Source organism: Poromitra crassiceps, assembly GCF_964638095.1.
Source record: "Poromitra crassiceps genome assembly, chromosome: 17".
In the NCBI taxonomy this organism is placed as follows: Eukaryota; Metazoa; Chordata; class Actinopteri; order Beryciformes; family Melamphaidae; genus Poromitra; species Poromitra crassiceps.
In genome coordinates, this window is record NC_139635.1 from 22,115,833 (window position 1) to 22,136,279 (window position 20,447).

Here is a 20,447-nt window from a genome sequence, read left to right on the forward strand (position 1 = left end):
GAATGTGAGAGAGGGGGGAGGACAGAGAGTAGAGGTGCAGGGGAAGGAGAGCAGGGGAAGAAGAGCAGGGGGAATGTGAGAGAGGGGGGAGGACAGAGAGTAGAGGTAGGGTCTAGGGTGGAGGGAGGGAGTAGGATACGGGCCCGGATTAGGGCGAGGGTGGGGGGAAATGGGAAATGTGGAGGAGGAGAGGACAGAGAAGGAGAGGTGGGAGGGTGCAGGGGGAGGAGAGCAGGGGGAATGTGAGAGAGGGGGGAGGACAGAGAGGCAGAGAAGGAGGGGTGGGAGGGTGCAGGGGAAGGAGAGCAGGGGGAATGTGAGAGAAGGGAGAGCAGGAAGTGGCAGGGATTCAGGAAAATAGGGGAGAAGAGGAGGAAGAGGAAGGAGCAGAGGGGGGGAGAATGAGGAGAGAGCAGGAGAAGGGAGGGGGGGGCGGTGGGATGTGGGGGAGGAAAGAGCATGGAAAGAGAGGAGAACAAGAAGGGGGAAGAAGGGAAGATAAGACATTTGACAGACATTTGACAGGGGAAGAAGCGGGGAAAGGGGGAAAGAGAGGGGGGACAACTGACTACTCTAAGCATTAACCAGAGCTAACTGGGACATAGTATCTAGCTAATCTACAGCCTAATCTGGCCTATCCTACCCTGCTCTAGTCTGATTTTAGCCTGAACACTAACAGGTCAGCCTTAGGCTGTAGCTAATCTATCGCCTACCTAAGCTGTTCTAAACCAACCGGCAGCCCTCGACCAGTGATGGAGAGCACCGATGCCCCCCGACCCGGCCCCCGCCCACATATGGCGTGGGAGGGAAGGCCAGGCCGGGACACAGCGGCACCCCCTCACCCCCAGTGAACGCAAGAAAACCTTTCCACCATATGGATCGCCGCATGGATTGCCCCAGTGACTTGGCTGAGGAGGAACCTTGTGAGGTCGTTATGTTAGGGGCCAATTGCTGCGGTCCAGGCGGACCCAGCCCCCACGCGACCCGCCCCCCCAGCCCCCAGCCACCAGCATAGTGACTGAGAGCGTGAGAGCAGGCCACGCGGGGGACGGGCCCACCCACCAGGCCACAGCAGCGGACCCCCGTCTGGGGACTCCCCTCCGAGACAGGCCGAGAGATGCCGGGCTAAACCATGCACAGAGTTTCCGATAATGAAACTCTGTGAATGGTTTAATATGGAAATAAAATGTACAAGAGAACAGAAAATTGAAAATGTAAAAAGAGTCCAACAGAAGGGATATAAAAATGTAATTTTTAAATTATCCTAAGATCAGGGAAGGGAGTTGAAAATCTAAAAAGTAGAGTCCAAAAAGAAATAGAAAATGCAGTCTTTAAGTGTTCGTAGGTTTAGAGAATACTAGTTAATTAACTAGGTGACAAAAAGGGTAACAAGATTGGGAGTTCCATGAGGATGATCTGAGGAATCCATGAGTCCGCGTTGGTGACATGGATTAAGAGGAGGGGAGGGGAGGATAGGAGTCGGAGGTGATGATTAAGAGGAGGGGAGGATAGGAGTTGGAGGTGATGATGGGGCGGCGGGGGGGGGGCTGGGGGGGCGCCCCCCCCCCTTCCCTTAGGCAGGCAGGTGACCAGGATGATGAGGATAGGGGTCGGTGGTGGTGAAGAGCCCGGGGTGTCAGACAGTAGAAGGAGTAGCGGCAGGTGGCTAGGGCGATGACGGCCGGACCTAGGGCTGCAGCGGCAGGGGTGTACGTCAGGCCAGTGAAGGACACCTGAGGGGGAGAGAGAGAAGAGAGCGGGGGAATCTGCGCAGAGGTGGAACTAACTCTATAGACAACAATAAAATTAGGTCAAAACAAAATTTATTAGGATTTTTATTTTTATTTTTTAGGATGACTAATACTATACTGCTAATTCAGGTCTAAGTACCACCTAACACCACTGTCAATGATTCAGCCCTGTTGATGCGGACCGTAAATCATGACCTACAACAAAATTTATTAGGATTTTTATTTTTTTTATTTTTTTTATTTTTTAGGATGACTAATACTATACTGCTAATTCAGGTCTAAGTACCACCTAACACCACTGTCAATGATTCAGCCCTGTTGATGCGGACCGTAAATCATGACCTACAACAAAATTTATTAGGAAAAATATTTATTTTTATTTTTTAGGATGACTAATACTATACTGCTAATTCAGGTCTAAGTACCACCTAACACCACTGTCAATGATTCAGCCCTGTTGATGCGGACCGTTAATCATGACCTACAACAAACAAAACTAAATTAGGTCAAGTCTAAGTTTATACTGATACTGCTGGCTTGTGATTGCCCGCTCAGCAATTCAGGACTAGGTTTATTCACCAGCTATTAGATTTTGTATCTAAGCTACTGGGTCGACTGATGCCATATTATTAAATTAGGTCAAGTATAAGTTTATAATGATATTGCTGGCTTGAGACAGCCCGCTCAGCAATTCAGGATTGTATGTACTCAAGAGCTAATAAATATTTCTGGAGAATGACATCATCAAACACAACTATCAAGCACAACCAAATGATTGGGAGAATAAATGGGTTTTGAGTCTAGTTTTGAAGATTTCAATGGAGCCAGCTTCCCTAACTGACAGAGGAAGCTGGTTCCAGAGATGTGGAGCACGGTAAGAAAATGCTCTGCTACCTGCTGATTTTTTCTTAATTTTAGGGACGGTAAGATAATTACCGTCCTGTGAGCGGAGAGTACGCGTGGGAACATAGGGAATAATTAGCTCAGATAAGTACGGAGGTGCGAGCCCATGCAAAGATTTATAGGTTAACAGAAGCACCTTAAAGTCTGATCTGGCCTGAATTGGGAGCCAGTGGAGGGAGATTAAGACCGGAGTTATATGATCAAACTTCTTAGTTCTAGTTAGAATTCTAGCAGCGGCGTTTTGCACGAGTTGTAATTTATTTGTGCTACAGAGTGGAAGGCCAGAGAATAAGACGTTACAGTAGTCGAGTCTAGATGAAACAAAGGCGTGTATTAAGGTTTCGGCATCCGTTGCATTTAGCAAGGGACGGATCTTTGAAATATTGCGGAGATGAAAGAAAGCTATTTTAGTGATATCCTTAATGTGAGCATCGAATGACAGAGTAGGATCAAAGGTAACACCTAGGTTTTTCACCTTTGAGTTTGGAGTAATTACGCAGTTCTCAATGTTCAGACTAAGATCAGTGAGAAATGGAAGTTGGGTTTTTGGGCCAACAACTAGTAGTTCAGTTTTGTTGGCGTTTAGTCGTAAGAAATTATTTGACATCCAGTCTGTAACAGCGATTAAGCAGGATTCAAGATTAGCGAGTTTAGAGCGATCGTCTGGTCTAATTGGTATATAAATTTGGGTATCATCGGCATAACAGTGAAAGTTAATGCCATATCTACGGAAGATTTCGCCAAGAGGCAGTAAGTAAACTCCAAAGAGTAAGGGACCCAGGACTGATCCCTGCGGTACACCAAACTTCACTGAGGAGAAAGTGGACATGATATTTTTATATGAGACACAGTGTGTCCTATCAGACAAATATGACTTTAGCCAGGATAGGGCAGTGCCCCGGATACCTACGTAGTTAGATAAGCGGTCTAGGAGGATCTTATGATCGATTGTATCGAAGGCTGCGCTTAAATCTAATAAAATGAGAAGAGAGGAGAAATTAGAGTCGGACGCAAGGAGAAGGTCATTGGTTACTTTTGTAAGAGCAGTTTCAGTACTATGGAGTGATCTAAAACCAGATTGAAAGGGATCGAGAAGTTTATTATGTGAGAGGTAGTCAGTTAATTGTGTCGAGACTACTTTTTCAAGAACTTTAGAGAGGAAGGGGAGATTTGAGATTGGCCTGAAGTTGTTAAGAACCTCAGAATCAAGGTTTGGCTTTTTAAGTAGGGGTTTGATTACAGCAGATTTGAAGGAGGTAGGGACAATGCCAGAGGAGAGGGAGCTATTGATAATGTTAAGTAAGGGGGGGCCTAGTATTGGAAGGAGTTCCTTAATCAACTTTGCAGGGAGAGGGTCGAATAAACAGGTTGTGGATTTAGATGAAAGTACAATTTTTGAAAGTGCATTTAGAGAGATAGTCTCAAAATTCGAGAGTATAGTACTCTCGTCTAAGGTTCTAAGGACAGGGCTAGGAGAGGGGTTAGCACCCTTTGTGAGTAATAGAGAGTTGCTAATTTCATCTCTAATACAGATAATTTTACGGTTAAAGAAGTCAAGGAAGTCATTAGCTGTAAATGGAGAGTTTGTATTGGGGGAGGGTTTGCGAGTAAGATTTGCGACCGTGTCAAATAGAAATTTAGGATTATTTTTATTAGTGTTAATAAGATCTGATAGGTAGGAGGCTCTTGCAGCGGAGAGCATGCATTTGTATTTTAGTAGGCTATCACTCCAAGCTAGTCGAAAGACTTCAAGCTTGGATGATCGCCATTTACGTTCTAGTTTTCTGCATATTAATTTTTGTGCGCGTGTATCGTCAGTATACCAGGGCGAGGGTTTTTTAGGGTGACGGATTTTAGTACGTAGAGGTGCGATAGAATCCAGCGAGGCGAGTAAGATTGAATTAAATTGATTTGTGAATTCATTAATGGAGTCGATCCGCTCTGGGAGAGAGGAAAGCGGCCCCGATAACAAATCAGCGAGTTCAATGGGAGTAGAACTATCGATACGCCGGGCGGTGTAGGTATCGGCTAGGTTTGATTGCCGGAGGGGCAGGTCTATTTTAAATTTAATGAGATAATGATCTGACAGTGCTGGAGGGTATATCATGACTGACAGATCTGAGACGTTAATCCCACGAGCGAGGACGAGATCAAGCGTGTTGCCGTTAGAGTGCGTTTGTTCATGAACCAGCTGAGCAAAGCCAAGGGTGTCGACTAAAGATAGAAAGGCTTTGCAGAGTGGGTCAGCTTTACGGTTAACATGAATATTGAAATCGCCAATGATAAGGATATTATCCGTGCGGGTTACGAGGTCAGAGAGAAAATTGGAAAATTCATCAAGAAAAGATGAATAGGGCCCAGGTGGGCGGTAGAGCATAACTAGGTAGAAGGCTCCGAGGCCAGCTATATTAGAGTGTCTCATAGTAAGTATCTCACAAGATAGGAGCTTATACTTTTGATCCTGTAAAAGACCTAGATTTGAGTTATAAATTAGGCCAACGCCCCCACCATTTCTTGACATTCTGGCAACATGCGAATTGTCAAAGTTAGGGGGGGAGGCTTCAATGAGTGGAAGAACAACGTCCGGTTTTAGCCAGGTTTCGCATAATCCCATAACGTCAATATTATGTTCAATGATTAAGTCATTGACCAGGAGGGCTTTATTGGTGATTGATCTGATATTAATGAATCCAAATTGAATAGATTTATCATCAGTGTTAGTTAATTTAGAGCATTCGATACCAGGAGTAGATTTAATCTCAATGAGGTTGGTGTTTAACGTTTTGGGGGGTGGACGAGAGCGGCGTGAGGGGACGGAGCGACGAAGAGAAACTGTGTTAATTTGAGAGATCGTGGTATAATACGGAGACGGAGCGGCGGTGGTAACAGTTGGATTAATAACAATAAGGTTTGGGTTAGGATATTGCAGAGCGTTTATGGGTCGGTTACTAGTAGTAGTGCGGCGCGGACGGAGCACAGTCTGTATTGGATAGACTAAGTTAATTAAACTAGCAGACTCCATAACCGCACAAGTAGAACTAACAGGCTGTCTAGTAGCCTGTGGCCCTGCATGTTGTGGGTGAAACTGTCAATCAAGGATAACAGTCTGGGTTTAAATATAATGCCTATTTAACTTGGACTGTAAATGAATATTAAACACATATAATGCCTATTTAACTTGGACTGTAACTTCATATTTAACACATATCATTCCTATTTAACACATATAATGCCTATTTAACTTGGACTGTAAATTCATATTTAACACATATAATGCCTATTTAACTTGGACTGTAAATTCATATTTAACACATATAATGCCTATTTAACTTTGACTGTAAATTCACATTTAACACATATAATGCCTATTTAACTTTGACTGTAAATTCACATTTAACACATAATACCTATTTAACTTTGACTGTAAATTCATATTGAATGCCTACTTAACACGCCTCCCATTCGTGTATATATATTGTATATATTGGGGCGGCTGTGGCTCAGGAGGTAGAGCGGGTGTCCACTAATCAAAAGGTCGGTGGTTTGACCCCCGGCTCCTCCAGTCCGCATGTTGAAGTCTCCTTGGGCAATACACTGAACCCCGAATTGCTCCCGATGGCTGTGCCAGCACCCTGCGTGGCAGCTTGCCCCTTCGGTGTGTGAATGGATGAATGTGGGCACATTGTAAAGCGCTATATAAATGCAGTCCATTTCCCATTTCCCATTTATATTGGACTGCACTTGCAGTGTTGTGAGTTTGTCTTTTAGATATATTTTCCTATTTTCCTTTTATCTCGGAATATTGAAATGAGCGCTACGCTGCATATACTTACACCAAGACAAACTCCTCGTATGTAATCTTGCATTATTGTGACAATAAAAAGTGATTCTGATTCTGATCCAGCTCCAGCGACGCCAACTCCACCATCAGCTTTGGAGACGGCGACGACGACCTCCCGCTGGAGGACAACGTGGACGCCACCACCACCGAGTCGTACACGGGCGAGTGGAAGAACGACAAGCGCTGCGGCTTCGGCGTGTCGGAGCGCTCCAACGGCATGAAGTACGAGGGCGAGTGGCTGAACAACAAGCGGCACGGCTACGGCTGCACCGTCTTCCCCGACGGCACCAAGGAGGAGGGCAAGTACAAGAACAACGCGCTGGCCCGCGGCATCAAGAAGCAGCTGATCCCGCTGAAGAACGCCAAGACCAAACAGAAGGTGGACCGCGCCGTGGAGGGAGCCATCAGGGCGGCGGCCATCGCAAGGACGAAAGTCGAGATTGCCACCTCCAGGTAAAAATGGCTCGGTGTAAGATGACTTCAGAAACCCACAGCTACTACATCACTGTTTGTCCTTTAAGCCCATAACACCCGCTCTTTCCTGCTGAGATGATGGATACGGCACATTGAAGGTCCAGTTGTTTTTCTCAGCACAACTAAAAACTGAGGAAGTTGAGTGAATGTGGCTGCAACTTGAATTGATAGATTGAAAGATGCCAAGAGTTTGACTTCTACACTCAGATGTAGTTGTTCTGCAACTGATTGAAATTTAAATTACTTTCTTGCAGCCCTTTGATGTTAGAATATGCGACAGCAAACTGTAGATTACTGTTGTGAATTGAAATCTTGGAAAAAAAATAAAAAAAATAATAGATTTTTTTTGTTCAGCTCGTTTTGAAGGAGTCTCAAAAGATGGTGATGAAATAACAGCATCCTTTAGGCCTTTTTTAAGATTGATTTTACAGCAGCTGGATTACACAGCACACAGTGGATTATATAGCACACTTTTTAACAGCACAAATTGTGGATGTTGGCCAACATTACTGTATTTCAGAGGCTGTAGCAGGCTCACTTTTAAACATAGTGATAATACTGGTATTGAAAGAGAAGACCTAAGGCATCCATTGCTACCAACCCTCTCATGCTAGCTTGTCAGGAAGGAGGATAAATTGTGCTCCAAAGTTAGACAAGATTTTGGCGAGGGAAAAACTGGCATGGCCAATTCAAAGGGGTCCCTTGACCTCTCACCTCAAGATATCGGAATGAGGGGGGTACGGTGGTGCAGTGGTAAGCGCTGTCGCCTCACAGCTCGAAGGTCCTGGGTTTGATTCCCACCTGGGACGCTGTGAACGCTGAAGGAATGCGTGCCCGTCCGCATGTCCTCGAGTGCCCACCGCCCGGGTGGGGTCGTCAAAAGGGCCTTTCTGTGTGGAGTTTGCATGTTCTCCCCATGCCTCCCGGGGGTTTCCTTCATATAGGAACCCCTCACCAAAAACATGCAGTATCCTGGTTGCTGATGTGGTGCCTCCTCTGGTCGTGAAGGGCGCCTGTTCGGAGGGAGGGGAAGTCGTTGGAATAGCGTGATCCTCCCACGTGCTATGTCCTACCGGTGAAGCTTCCCCTGTCAGGTGAAAAGAAGCAGCTGGCTAACTGCCCATGTCTCGGAGGAAGCATGGAGCCAGTTTTCGGCTCTCCCCAGATCGGCAGAGGGTGGAGCAGCAACCAGGATAAATATAAATTAGCACTAATGGGGGATAAAAATTGGATAAAAAGATATCGGAATGAGAATGGGTTCCATGGGTACCCATGAGTCTCCCATTACATGCCCACTATGCTAATCCCATGCAGTTTTTTGACAAAAAGCATGCCGTTTTTTGTATGCAGTATAAATAATGTGTTATTTTTGCCTATTCTGTTTGAATATTTCTGCAGACTGGGGCCCCTAAACAGTCTTGGAATTGCATAAATTGGGTATGACTGGAAAGCTGAGACTCTTGTGGATTTAATTAGCCCAATTGTGAATTGTGATGATGTTAGTGCCCATAGTAGCCATTTCAATATAGGGAGACCATTTCCCGAAACTGGACCTCACTGTATAAAATGACCTATTGTGACTTCTAGGAGAATTGCAGCCTTGTGAAACTACAACCACAAACTAGAGTGCCTAGGCCAGGGGTGGGCAACTATTTTTCATGGGGGGCCACATGAGAAACCCAAATTGTTGCCGGGGGCCGAACAAATATTGTCATGCCGTGACCCATGGATGGGCAACTTTGATGATAGAGAGGGCCACAAAAAAATGTCCTCGCTACCAGATTTTGAGGGCTGAACGGCGCCAGCACGAAAAATTTGGGGCATTTGAAGCCAGGTTTAGAGGAATAACTCATTTTAAATTAAAGGATGGGTTTTCCGTGGGGAATATGAATATATATTAAATCTCACGCCCCTAAGGTTTTCGAATCCGTTGAAATTTTTGAAATTGGTGGTTTACTCACAGAGATATCAACCGAAATCCACTCTGTGTGTGGGGGGGAGTGGTGGGGGGGAGGTGCGGGTGCGGGGACTCGAAATACTACATTTCCCACAATGCACTGGGCTCGCGTGGCCTTCGTTTTCATGCCCACCCCTCAGGCATTTGGCTGATATCAAACTCCAGTAGGTGGCGGTAATGCACATATATGTTTGCCAACCGCCATAAAACTCAAAGAAGAAGAAGAAGAAGGCTTCGACAATAAAAGATACAAAGAAGAAGAAATAAATCGAAAATAAAATTGCCTCCAAATTGCACCAAATGTAAATGGTAGTATATATGTCGGGAGATGTCTTCATAAATTTTTTTTAATGCATTTTAAGGCATTTTCGGAGGAGTTACGCGCATCTGATGTTGTAACTATTTTCTGTAAAAATGTGTAAAAACGGGTACATTGCTCAGCGTTGATTTCGTTACTTCAACCCACCTACTACTAGATGTAAAATTTGACGATCTTTCCAATGCCGCCAGTCCCGTGTCTATTAGTGCTTCCGTTCCCGAGATATGGTCTCTTTGCAAGGAACTATGGGAAGCTAACCTAGCTACAGTAGGCTAGTGGTGGAAAAAGATGGCTGTCTTTTTGTTTTTGTCAAGGCCTCTGAAGGGGCGTGGAGGACCTCTAGAGGCGAGACCATGGCCAACAACAGTTGTAGTTCATAGGTGCACGACTTCCGCAAGGCGGGGATTGTCGCTCTGACGCGTTTTGCGTCAGAGCGACATGGAAATAATGTGAGAGATGCTTGATATCTCTGGTTGTAAACAACCAATTTCAAAAATTTCAACGGATTCGAAAACCTTAGGGGCGTGAGATTTAATATATATTCATATCCCCCACGGAAAACCCATCCTTTAACAATTGTGATGTCATTATTCAGTCTTAACCACCAATATTTGATCCTTTTCCTCACTCACTCCTATGTCACCACCTGCTCTCCCTGCAGGGCTTGAAATTAACTTTTTTCACCACCTGCCAATATGGCTGCTATATTTTAAAGTTACCAGCCAATTAGAATTTCCACTAGCCGAAATGTTTTTCTTGAAATAAACCAGAATATGAGTGGGTTAATTTAAGCATAAGTATCAGTAAGTGGCCCGGGATTCTCAAAGCCTGTGTTGAGGGTCAAAAAATGCACTCTTGAAGCTAAATAAATCCAAAACCAACAAGATAATAATTTAAATTTCTACTTCAATGTAGAACAGTCATTTCTTACACATGAGATTACTTTTAGCCTTTTAGTCGTAAATATTATTGAAAGATATTCCATATTTCAGACTGAAATGCTATAACAGAAGAGTATTGCCCAGAATGACATGAACATTAAGGACACTTATTCAGCGGGTATATTGCATGTTGCGTTCAAGTGCACTGTAAAAAAAATTTTTTTTTTTTTTTTTGCAATTCCATCGCGGGCCACACAGGGGGCGCCCGCGGGCCGGCCGTATGTTGCCCATGTATGGCCTAGGCCCTAGGCCTAAGCTAGGGCATTCAGGGGTTGTATGGCTTTCCTAGGTATATTGACAATAAGTTGGGTTTTGAGAAATTTCCAGAACAGAATTCCTCATCAAATGACACAAAATGCATGAATTCTGACCATTTTCATCAATTCCCGAGTGGTTTGCGTTATTGTGTCCCCCCCACTTCTCAAACCAAGTTACGGCCTTGCAGCACACAGTTGATTACACAGCACGCCACACAGTGGAGACTAACAGGAAACATGGGACAGGTAACACACTGTAGATAGAACACACTGTAGTAGATAGAACACACTGTAGATAGAACACACTGTACTGCTGAGCAATTTGTTGGAACTTTCAGTATGACCTTTCCTTTTTTTAACATTATTGTGTAAAAGATGAGTCATAGGATCTGTGAGGACATACAAGAGCCAGCACAGAAAACATAACTGACAGGTTGTGATTAGATAAGATGCTTCATTTGAACCAGCTCATAAGTTGGGACAGGTCGAAGTTTGACAGAGTCAGGGCAGGCAGCAAATCTGACCTCATCATCAGGACCTTATGGGTTGCGACAGACATCAGATCGCATGTCATGAAACATAATAAGCATCACAATGATCCGATTAAAGGACTATACAGTATATATACTGTATATATATATATATATATATGTGTGTGTGTGTGTTTGTGAAAACTATATGGTGACCAACTGACATATTTTTTATATTTACAACCCAAAAAAGCAGTACCAATTTGGTTTTCCCATGGGAACAGCAATCTGACACGAGTGCCTACCTTACACAACTCACAATAGCTGTCAGTGTCTGAAATTAACTTTTTGGCTCACCTGTCAAGGGCTGGCAAACTGAAGAGTTTACCTGCCAATGCCAACAATATTTTTCTACCGGCCAAAATAATGAATATAGGATTTTTCGCAGAAATATGTCACCCCTATCTCTCTTTCCAGTGCTACTTCATCTATACAGGGTTTTTCCTGGCTCAGAATGGCCCTTTGGGGGGTGACTGTACGCACTACAGTAAGCATGATCCACAATGCTGGCCCTGACCAATTTGGTACCCTAGACTTTGATTGGACTTGAGATTTGGTTTTGATTCTTATAAACGGCAGATAATTATCTTACTCTTCAAGCTTTGGAGGAAACAATGGCCATTTGGTGTAATTTGCTCATTGCTGCTATTTCCAGAAAAGAAACAAAAATCACTTCAAGGATGATGATGATGATGATGATGATGATGATATTATTATTATTATTACTATTTTTATAATTATTATTAGTATTATTATTATTATTATTAGTATTATTATTATTATTATTACTATCCCACCACTAGTAGATAGATATATAGATAAATACATATAAATAAATATCACAATGTTTACAAAATATTTGCAATATTCCATAATGTTGAATATCGGCCCAAGCCTACTGTAATGAGCACAGACAAACAGTGATCACAACACACAGAGGTGCACATGCAGATCAACACACACACAGACACACACACACACACACACACACACACACACACACACACACACACTAATCCATGCCAGAGTGGGCTGGTGGTAGAATGTAGGAAATGGGAGCTGAAGTCTTTGAAGGTTGCAGTGTGGCCATAGCTACGTGTGTGTGTGTGTGTGTGTGTGTGTGTGTGTGTGTGTGTGTGTGTGTGTGTGTGTGTGTGTGTGTGTGTGTGTGTGTGTGTGTGTGTGTGTGTGTGTGTGTGTGTGTGTGTCTGTGTGTGTGTGTGTGTGTGGCCATAGCTGATGAGTTTGGTAAGAGCTCAGGAACGTGTGGAAGGGTTTCGGCTTGCGTCATCTGGGTGAAGCCGGCGAGGGAAGAGGAGAAGGGAGAGGGAGCGAAGGGAGAAAACAGAAAGAGAGAGAGAGAGAGAGAGAGAGAGAGAGAGAGAGAGAGAGAGAGAGAGAGAGAGAGAGAGAGAGAGAGAGAGAGAGAGAGAGAGAGAGAGAGAGAGCGAGAGAGAGAGAGAGAGAGAGGAGGAGGACGAGAGTGAGTGAGTGTGTGAGTGAGTGAGTGAGTGAGTGTGTGAGTGAGTGAGTGAGTGTGTGAGTGTGTGAGTGAGTGAGTGTGTGTGTGAGTGTGTGAGTGAGTGAGTGAGTGAGTGTGTGAGTGAGTGAGTGAGTGAGTGAGTGAGTGAGTGTGTGAGTGAGTGAGTGGAAGAGAGAAAACAATCTGAGCAGATTCTTGGCCAGATTGCAGGTGTCTGTGTGTGTGTGTGTGTGTGTGTGTGTGTGTGTGTGTGTGTGTGTGTGTGTGTGTGTGTGTCTGTGTTTGTGCACGTGAGTACATGCGTTGGCTTACCTGTGTGTGTATGTGTGTGCATGTGTGTCAGAAGTGGGGCCTGTCTAAATAAGGCCAGGCAAGAGGAGGCTTATCAACAGCTGACAAGAATACTGTCTCACACAGTCCCTCTCGTTCCAGACACACACTCACACTCACAAGGGTGCTTCATCTGGTATTCCAGTGTTCAGTCTGGCAGAACGGTCTGAACTTTATGACAAAGCTCTCCTTTTAACTAGCCAGTTCTCTGGCTTTTTCTTAGCTGGTGGCTAAGCATGGTGGCTAGCTCTAGAAACCTGAATGTTGGTGAGTGAGTGAGTGAGTGAGTGATGAAGTCCCACCATTGGTCGGCCGTGGCACACCCACACACGATGTGAGTCGGCGCATGTGTGGTCTGCCCACTAGGGGTGGGTACCAAAACCCGGTACAGATCTGGTACCGCTGCGGTCGGTTCTGGTTTCGAAGTCCCTCCAGGCCTGAAACAAATTCTAAGGGAAACACTGAGTTTCAAAAGGTCCGAATGCAGCGATTGTTGGTTGTAGAGAGACACATGAAGCTTTGCACAACTGTATTGAACCAATTAAGTTGCTGGCATTTCTGTGCCCCATGTGTCCAGATAGTCAACTTAGCATGATCAGAACATAGTAGGGATGTCACAATATATCGTCCCACGATATATCGCGATATCAAAACATGACAATATGTATCGTTGAGATTAAATCTCATATCGCGAGAAAAAGAAGCTGAACATGGTGGCACTGATCTGCATCTGATTGCATGATCGCTCTCCTTTTCATTGCTTTGTTTGAACAGACGGGGGACGTTACAGACACGGAGGATGAAAATGGTGAAATTACTCAAATTAGCGTGGAGGATGCCCCCTCAACTTACAAATCGTTCGCAAAAAAATATTGTTAAAATATCGTATCGTTATCGTGAACCCAATATCGTGTATCGTATCGTATCGTGATCTGAGTGTATCGTGACACCCCTAGAACATGGACAAACAAATGATCCTTGTTTCATGGTAGATTGTGGCTAACACTTTAGCATAAGCTATGTTGAGTGATAGTAGGCTCCATGCTAACACGTTAGCATGCGTTATGTTTCGTGATACTGTAGTAGGTTCCATGCTAACACTTGAGTAGGCATGGGTATCAGGAATTGCTCCTAATTTAGTCCTGGTTGCAAATTGCCTAATTCTATTGATAAGCCACCACACTAACATGACCTCTTATTGATCATTAAGACTATTGAATAGCTGGATGCTTCTTGTGCGATAACCTTTTTGACCTTTTTGATGTGCTATCACAGGTAATGATGTGATTTTTTTTATTCTAAATGATCTCCCTGGGACAGAGTCATTATTTTGACATCTCTCCTGAGGTCTTAGGTGACCAATGGGACAATCTACCAAACACTGTGTATATTCTTTAAGAGGGGTTTGTGGTGTGTTTTTGCAGGACGTCCCATGCCCGGGCCAAGGCAGATACTGCAGACCAGGCTGCACAGTCAGCTAGTCAGGATGCAGACATTGCCAGAGCCGTGGCCAGAGAGCTCTCCCCAGGCTTCCACCAGCCAGGTACAGTAACACCAGGAGCAATACAATATAGAATATTGATGTAAATGGTAAATAAGCATGTCGCTGAACTTGGTTATCATTATAACATAAGCAACCACCCAGAGAGTATTTGGTTTAAAATTGGCCTTCCTTAAATTCCCACATAACATCAGTTTGATATTACTTACTTTCTATGATATTACTTTACCTCATAAAGTTTTAGATCAACCTCAAAATGAGGTAGACTCTATTCCACGTGTACAAAGGTGGGCAAACTGAGTTTAGGTGGGTTTATGCTCTACTACAATACCATATAGTCATTATGCAGGTGAGCCAGGGTTACACAACATGACCAAAACAAGATACTACATACTACAGCAGCCTGCAGGTCCAGACTACAGCAGCCTGCAGGTCCATACTACAGCAGCCAGGTCCATGCTACAGCAGTCAGGTCCATACTACAGCAGCCAGGTCCATACTACAGCAGTCAGGTCCATACTACAGCAGTCAGGTCCATACTACAGCAGCCAGGTCCATACTACAGCAGTCAGGTCCATACTACAGCAGCCAGGTCCATACTACAGCAGTCAGGTCCATACTACAGCAGCCAGGTCCATACTACAGCAGTCAGGTCCATACTACAGCAGCCAGGTCCATACTACAGCAGTCAGGTCCATACTACAGCAGCCAGGTCCATACTACAGCAGTCAGGTCCATACTACAGCATCCAGGTCCATACTACAGCAGCCAGGTCCATACTACAGCAGTCAGGTCCATACTACAGCAGTCAGGTCCATACTACAGCAGTCAGGTCCATACTACAGCAGTCAGGTCCATACTACAGCAGTCAGGTCCATACTACAGCAGTCAGGTCCATACTACAGCAGTCAGGTCCATACTACAGCAGCCAGGTCCATACTACAGCAGCCAGGTCCATACTACAGCAGTCAGGTCCATACTACAGCAGTCAGGTCCATACTACAGCAGTCAGGTCCATACTACAGCATCCAGGTCCATACTACAGCAGTCAGGTCCATACTACAGCAGTCAGGTCCATACTACAGCAGTCAGGTCCATACTACAGCAGCCAGGTCCATAGTACAGCAGTCAGGTCCATACTACAGCAGTCAGGTCCATACTACAGCAGCCAGGTCCATAGTACAGCACTGCACCAGAGATTTTCATCTGCCATTTATTTTCCCAGACACATTTGCCCATTTTGGAACAAGAACCGGTCGCCACTGTCTTCAGTTGTTTTGGAGAAGGTTGCTACGGAGTTGTGCTGTCAACCTTCCTGTGTGTTAGAGGAACAAATAAGCCCCACCTTCACATTCAAGTGGTAGCTTCTTCTTCAAGTGGTATTGCCAGAATATGTTTTTCATCCACCTTAGATGCATCAATCTAAATCAAATAATACATACTGTCCATACACTGGAAAGCTTTGGAGAGCTATTTTGTAGAGGGACAAATGTGGAACGCAAGTCGCACTTGCAGGCTGCCCAGATTTAGAGTGTAGAGCCGCTACCTGTGTAGACACCTAATCAGGATGAGGTGGTTTTCTCAAGGGGGGGTAGCAGAGTGGGGGGGGGGGGGGGGGGCTTGAGATGCGGGTGTCAGTAGCGGGATAGCCTTGCTGTAGGGCCTCATCAGTGACTCTGGGCATGCTGGGCATGCCTGGAAGCCTTTAACAGGTCAGCTATCATAAAGCGAGCGAGGGGCCGCTGACGCGCGGCTTTGAAACTCCAGTGAGGTCGGACAAATGCCTCCACTGTGAAATCATGGAGGCAGATACAGGCATCCCAATCATGAGCTAACTTGACAGTGAATAAAACCTTAAATTACAGCCCAGGCCAAAAGTGGCAGGTAGCCAAAGATGATATCGGGTATTTGGGTCAGGTTTAATCATGCTTACCTCAAGTTAATGTCCTATGCTTCAAGGGGGCAGCCTGGCCCTGAGCTAAAAATGGATGTGTCTGTTGAACAAGGTTTTTGCGAGGTGGCCACAGAAGCTTCACCAGCCAGCTGAATACCTTGCCATCAGTTTATGGAAACGAAAAAACTAAAATGACATTTGGGGAAATTATGAAAATGTATATTATCATTCATATGTGTGTGTGTGTGTGTGTGTGTGTGTGTGTGTGTGTGTGTGTGTGTATATATCTTTCTGTAGGATTAGCAAATTAATTGATGATGGTGGCAATGATGATTGATTGATTGATTGATTGATTAGAATCATCATATTGAAATTCTATTCCAATGTCTTAAGTTTGGCTTTATCAAGATACCTTCTACCAAAATATTGGTGTTCTCTGGATAACCTGATTGATGTATCAGAACAGTGTGTGTGCAAAAAAATATTAAGAATAGCTGGTGATCGTGACCATCCTAGAGTAGTCATGACCAAGGCCTGTGAGAGACACAACTGAGTACAAAGCGTGCTCAATGTCCAATCCCTTGAGAGCCTGAGAAAGCCTCTCCTTCCACCTTATTCCAGGCCCTGACTACATACGGCAGAAGTATAACGAGCCAGTGGAGGTGAAGGAGGTTCCCGTGGAAGAGACAAAGGAGAAGTCTCCATCGGGGAGCCCGCACTTCTACCGCAAGGGCACAACACCAAACCATAGCCCGGCTCCCAGCCCCACTCCCTCTCCCCCCACAGTGAATAAGAGCTTTTTCAGCAGTAAGGCCACCGCTGCCGCCCCAATGCCTGCTGGGAAAGAGAGCAAAACCCCCACTGCCGAGAGCTTAACCATAGGTAAGCAACCTGGCTGATTGAGGACCTGATGAATAACAAGTATGTGCAAGTAACTAAAGATAAAAAATAAAATAAAAGACCCAATGAACCAAATGCCATTTTTACTTCCTTGATTTGAGGTAATCCAAAATCTGTGATGGTTTAATTGGTTGGACTTTTAATTTTGCAGCATTTGGTGCCGCATGAGGTCCCCCTAAAGATACTCTGTTTTCCAGGAAGTAAAAGTAATTGGAGTTATTTTCAAGGGGAGAAGAGTGACCTAAAACTGAACTTATGGTTTTGTGGCTTATATGATTATTATTGTTTTCCTCATTTTGGAAAGGTATGCAGACCTAACAGGTCACCTTCTGTTTTCTTCTCTTCTCCACTGATCTCTCAAATGGTCGATTCTTCTATACTGCAGGTATAACAAAGGCAGCATCAAAGCTGTCTCCCAGACAGGAAGTGAAGCAGCAGGAGGCTCCTCCAGCCCCGACAGCCAGCAGTAGCTCCAGCAATGGGCAGATCCACTCCCAGTACCACGGCTACTACGTCAAGGCCGAAGTCAAGATCCCGCCGCCGGACGACCCGGTCGGCCTGGAGGACGACTTTCACCCGTCAAGCCTCGCGCGCTTGGCGCCGGCACCCGTCAGACCGTTCAGCGCACCCATACCTAAAGCCCTGCCCGCCCCCGCCCCTGCAGCAGCCCCACCCAAAGAGAGCGCCAAAGCACCAGAGCCTCTCAGGCCAAAGAGGCAGGAATCAACCAAACCAAAGAGTCTCGCAGAAATCAAGAAGCAAGCCAGTTTGGAACTCACCACTAATATTGTAGAGGAGGAGTCGGTGAGTATCATTCAATTCATATATTTCTGCTTCTTGGTTGATGCTGTCTTGCATTTCTGTAAGTGCATAGATGTTGCGTTTAGTGAGTCCAAGTGGGAAGAGAACATTAAACTCTGGTAAATGTTAACTCCAGTGGTCTCTTACTATGTGACATGAAAGGTCAAAAGTATGCACGTTTTCATTCTAACCAAAGACTACAACGGGTAATTTCACTTGTTAACACACCTTCAACGAGAGAGTGAACTCGCCTGCGGTAGTCTTTAGATGGAATAAAAATGTGCATATTCTCCGCCTTCCTTGGCACATGATTGAAGACTCCGGGTTAACGCCAAGTTCTACTCATACAGGATTAGGAACCTTAACCCTGGCAGTGTTAGTGCGTTGTTCGACCCAGTAAACTATATGGGGAATGGGACAGTCATATATATATATATATATATATATATAAGTTTTAGATATGATACTACAGAAAGCATAAAGAACGTACATAGATTGTTGGGAGTTCTTGTTTCAGCCATAATAACTTTAGTCCCTGGCCCTGAGAGTCTTTATCTGACTACTGTAGGGTTGAACTTTAGTCCCTACCCCTGAGAGTCTTTATCTGACTACTGTAATGTTGAACTTTAGTCCCTACCCCTGAGAGTCTTTATCTGACTACTGTAGGGTTGAACTTTAGTCCCTACCCCTGAGAGTCTTTATCTGACTACTGTAATGATGAACTTTAGTCCCTACCCCTGATAGTCTTTATCTGACTACTGTAGGGTTGAACTTTATAGTCCCTACCCCTGAGAGTCTTTATCTGACTACTGTAATGTTGAACTTCAGTCCCTACCCCTGATAGTCTTTATCTGACTACTGTAGGGTTGAACTTTAGTCCCTACCCCTGAGAGTCTTTATCTGACTACTGTAATGTTGAACTTCAGTCCCTACCCCTGAGAGTCTTTATCTGACTACTGTAATGATGAACTTTAGTCCCTACCCCTGATAGTCTTTATCTGACTACTGTAGGGTTGAACTTTAGTCCCTACCCCTGAGAGTCTTTATCTGACTACTGCAGGGTTGAACTTTAGTCCCTACCCCTGAGAGTCTTTATCTGACTACTGTAGGGTTGAACTTTAGTCCCTACCCCTGAGAGTCTTTATCTGACTACTGTAATGTTGAACTTCAGTCCCTACCCCTGATAGTCTTTATCTGACTACTGCAGGGTTGAACTTTAGTCCCTACCCCTGAGAGTCTTTATCTGACTACTGTAGGGTTGAACTTTAGTCCCTACCCCTGAGAGTCTTTATCTGACTACTGTAATGTTGAACTTCAGTCCCTACCCCTGAGAGTCTTTATCTGACTACTATAGGATGGAACTTTAGTCCCTACCCCTGAGAGTCTTTATCCGACTACTGTGATGTTGAACTTCAGTCCCTACCCCTGAGAGTCTTTATCTGACTACTGTAGGGTTGAACTTTAGTCCCTACCCCTGAGTCTTTATCTGACTACTGTAGGGTGGAACTTTAGTCCCTACCCCTGAGAGTCTTTATCTGACTACTGTAGGGTTGAACTTTAGTCCCTACCCCTGAGAGTCTTTATCTGACTACTGTAGGGTTGAACTTTAGTCCCTACCCCTGAGAGTCTTTATCTGACTACTATAGGATGGAAATTTAGTCCCTACCCCTGAGAGTCTTTATCTGTCTACTCTAGGATGGAACTTTAGTCCCTACCCCTGAGAGTCTTTATCTGACTACTGTAGGGTGGAACTTTAGTCCCTACTCCTTAGAGCCTTTATCTGACTACAATAGGATTGAGTGCTTCTGATGTGAAATAAAGCTACTTCTTAGTGTCCCATCATGTGAAAATGAACCAACTTCTCCAGGGCTTGTTATTGTCAAACAGCAGGTTGTACAAAGAGGTTTATGTAATATAGTTGATGTATTTCTTCAGTCCACATCTTGGAAATGATGAAAATATCTTATCATTTTTATTTATTTTATTTATTTTTTATTTGCACACACATAAGACTGCATAAAATCCTGATAATGAAAAATAAGAGATGTGTCAGGAGAGGTCAAGAAGCCATAGGCTTACACAATGGACCTAAAGAAAAGTCTAACTACTAACTACTAAAGACTAAAAACTAAGCTTAATTAAAAACATAATTTAGGAAAATGCAACAAAAGATTATTAACAAGAAGCATACAGAACGAGTATAAAATTAATCAATCAGTCGACAACTATCCAAAAAAACAAGGGAATACATGAAAAAACATTACAGGGATATATATATATATATATGTATATATATATGTATACACACACACACGCACACACAATTTATGTTGAGTCAGTATCATAACACAATTAGACATGAATTAAATGTGATGACAATTTCCCTTTTCAGATTTGTGTAAAGATAACGAGCTCTTGATAACGTGTACTTTGGCGTTCCATATCTGTACACCATATCTGAGGGAGTACTGGCCATGTTTTGTTTTGTAAAAAGGAAAGTGAAGATGATCTATTATGTCTATGATTGCATTTGGTAATTACATTTTAAGAAGTTGCTAAATGATA

General features: G+C 44.2%; 1 protein-coding gene across 1 annotated transcript in view; it reads left to right on the forward strand.

Moving 5' to 3' along the window:
* The window catches only part of LOC310791727 (junctophilin-1-like), a gene marked incomplete at both ends in the record, with an annotated part of 55,948 nt that overhangs the window by 31,691 nt on the left and 3,810 nt on the right, over positions 1–20,447 (forward strand). The window contains 4 exons of the mRNA XM_083653382.1: positions 6,559–6,948; positions 14,211–14,329; positions 16,803–17,063; positions 17,467–17,885. Coding sequence (XP_083509508.1) covers positions 6,559–6,948; positions 14,211–14,329; positions 16,803–17,063; positions 17,467–17,885 — 1,189 coding nt within the window. The remainder of the gene's footprint in view (positions 1–6,558; positions 6,949–14,210; positions 14,330–16,802; positions 17,064–17,466; positions 17,886–20,447) is intronic.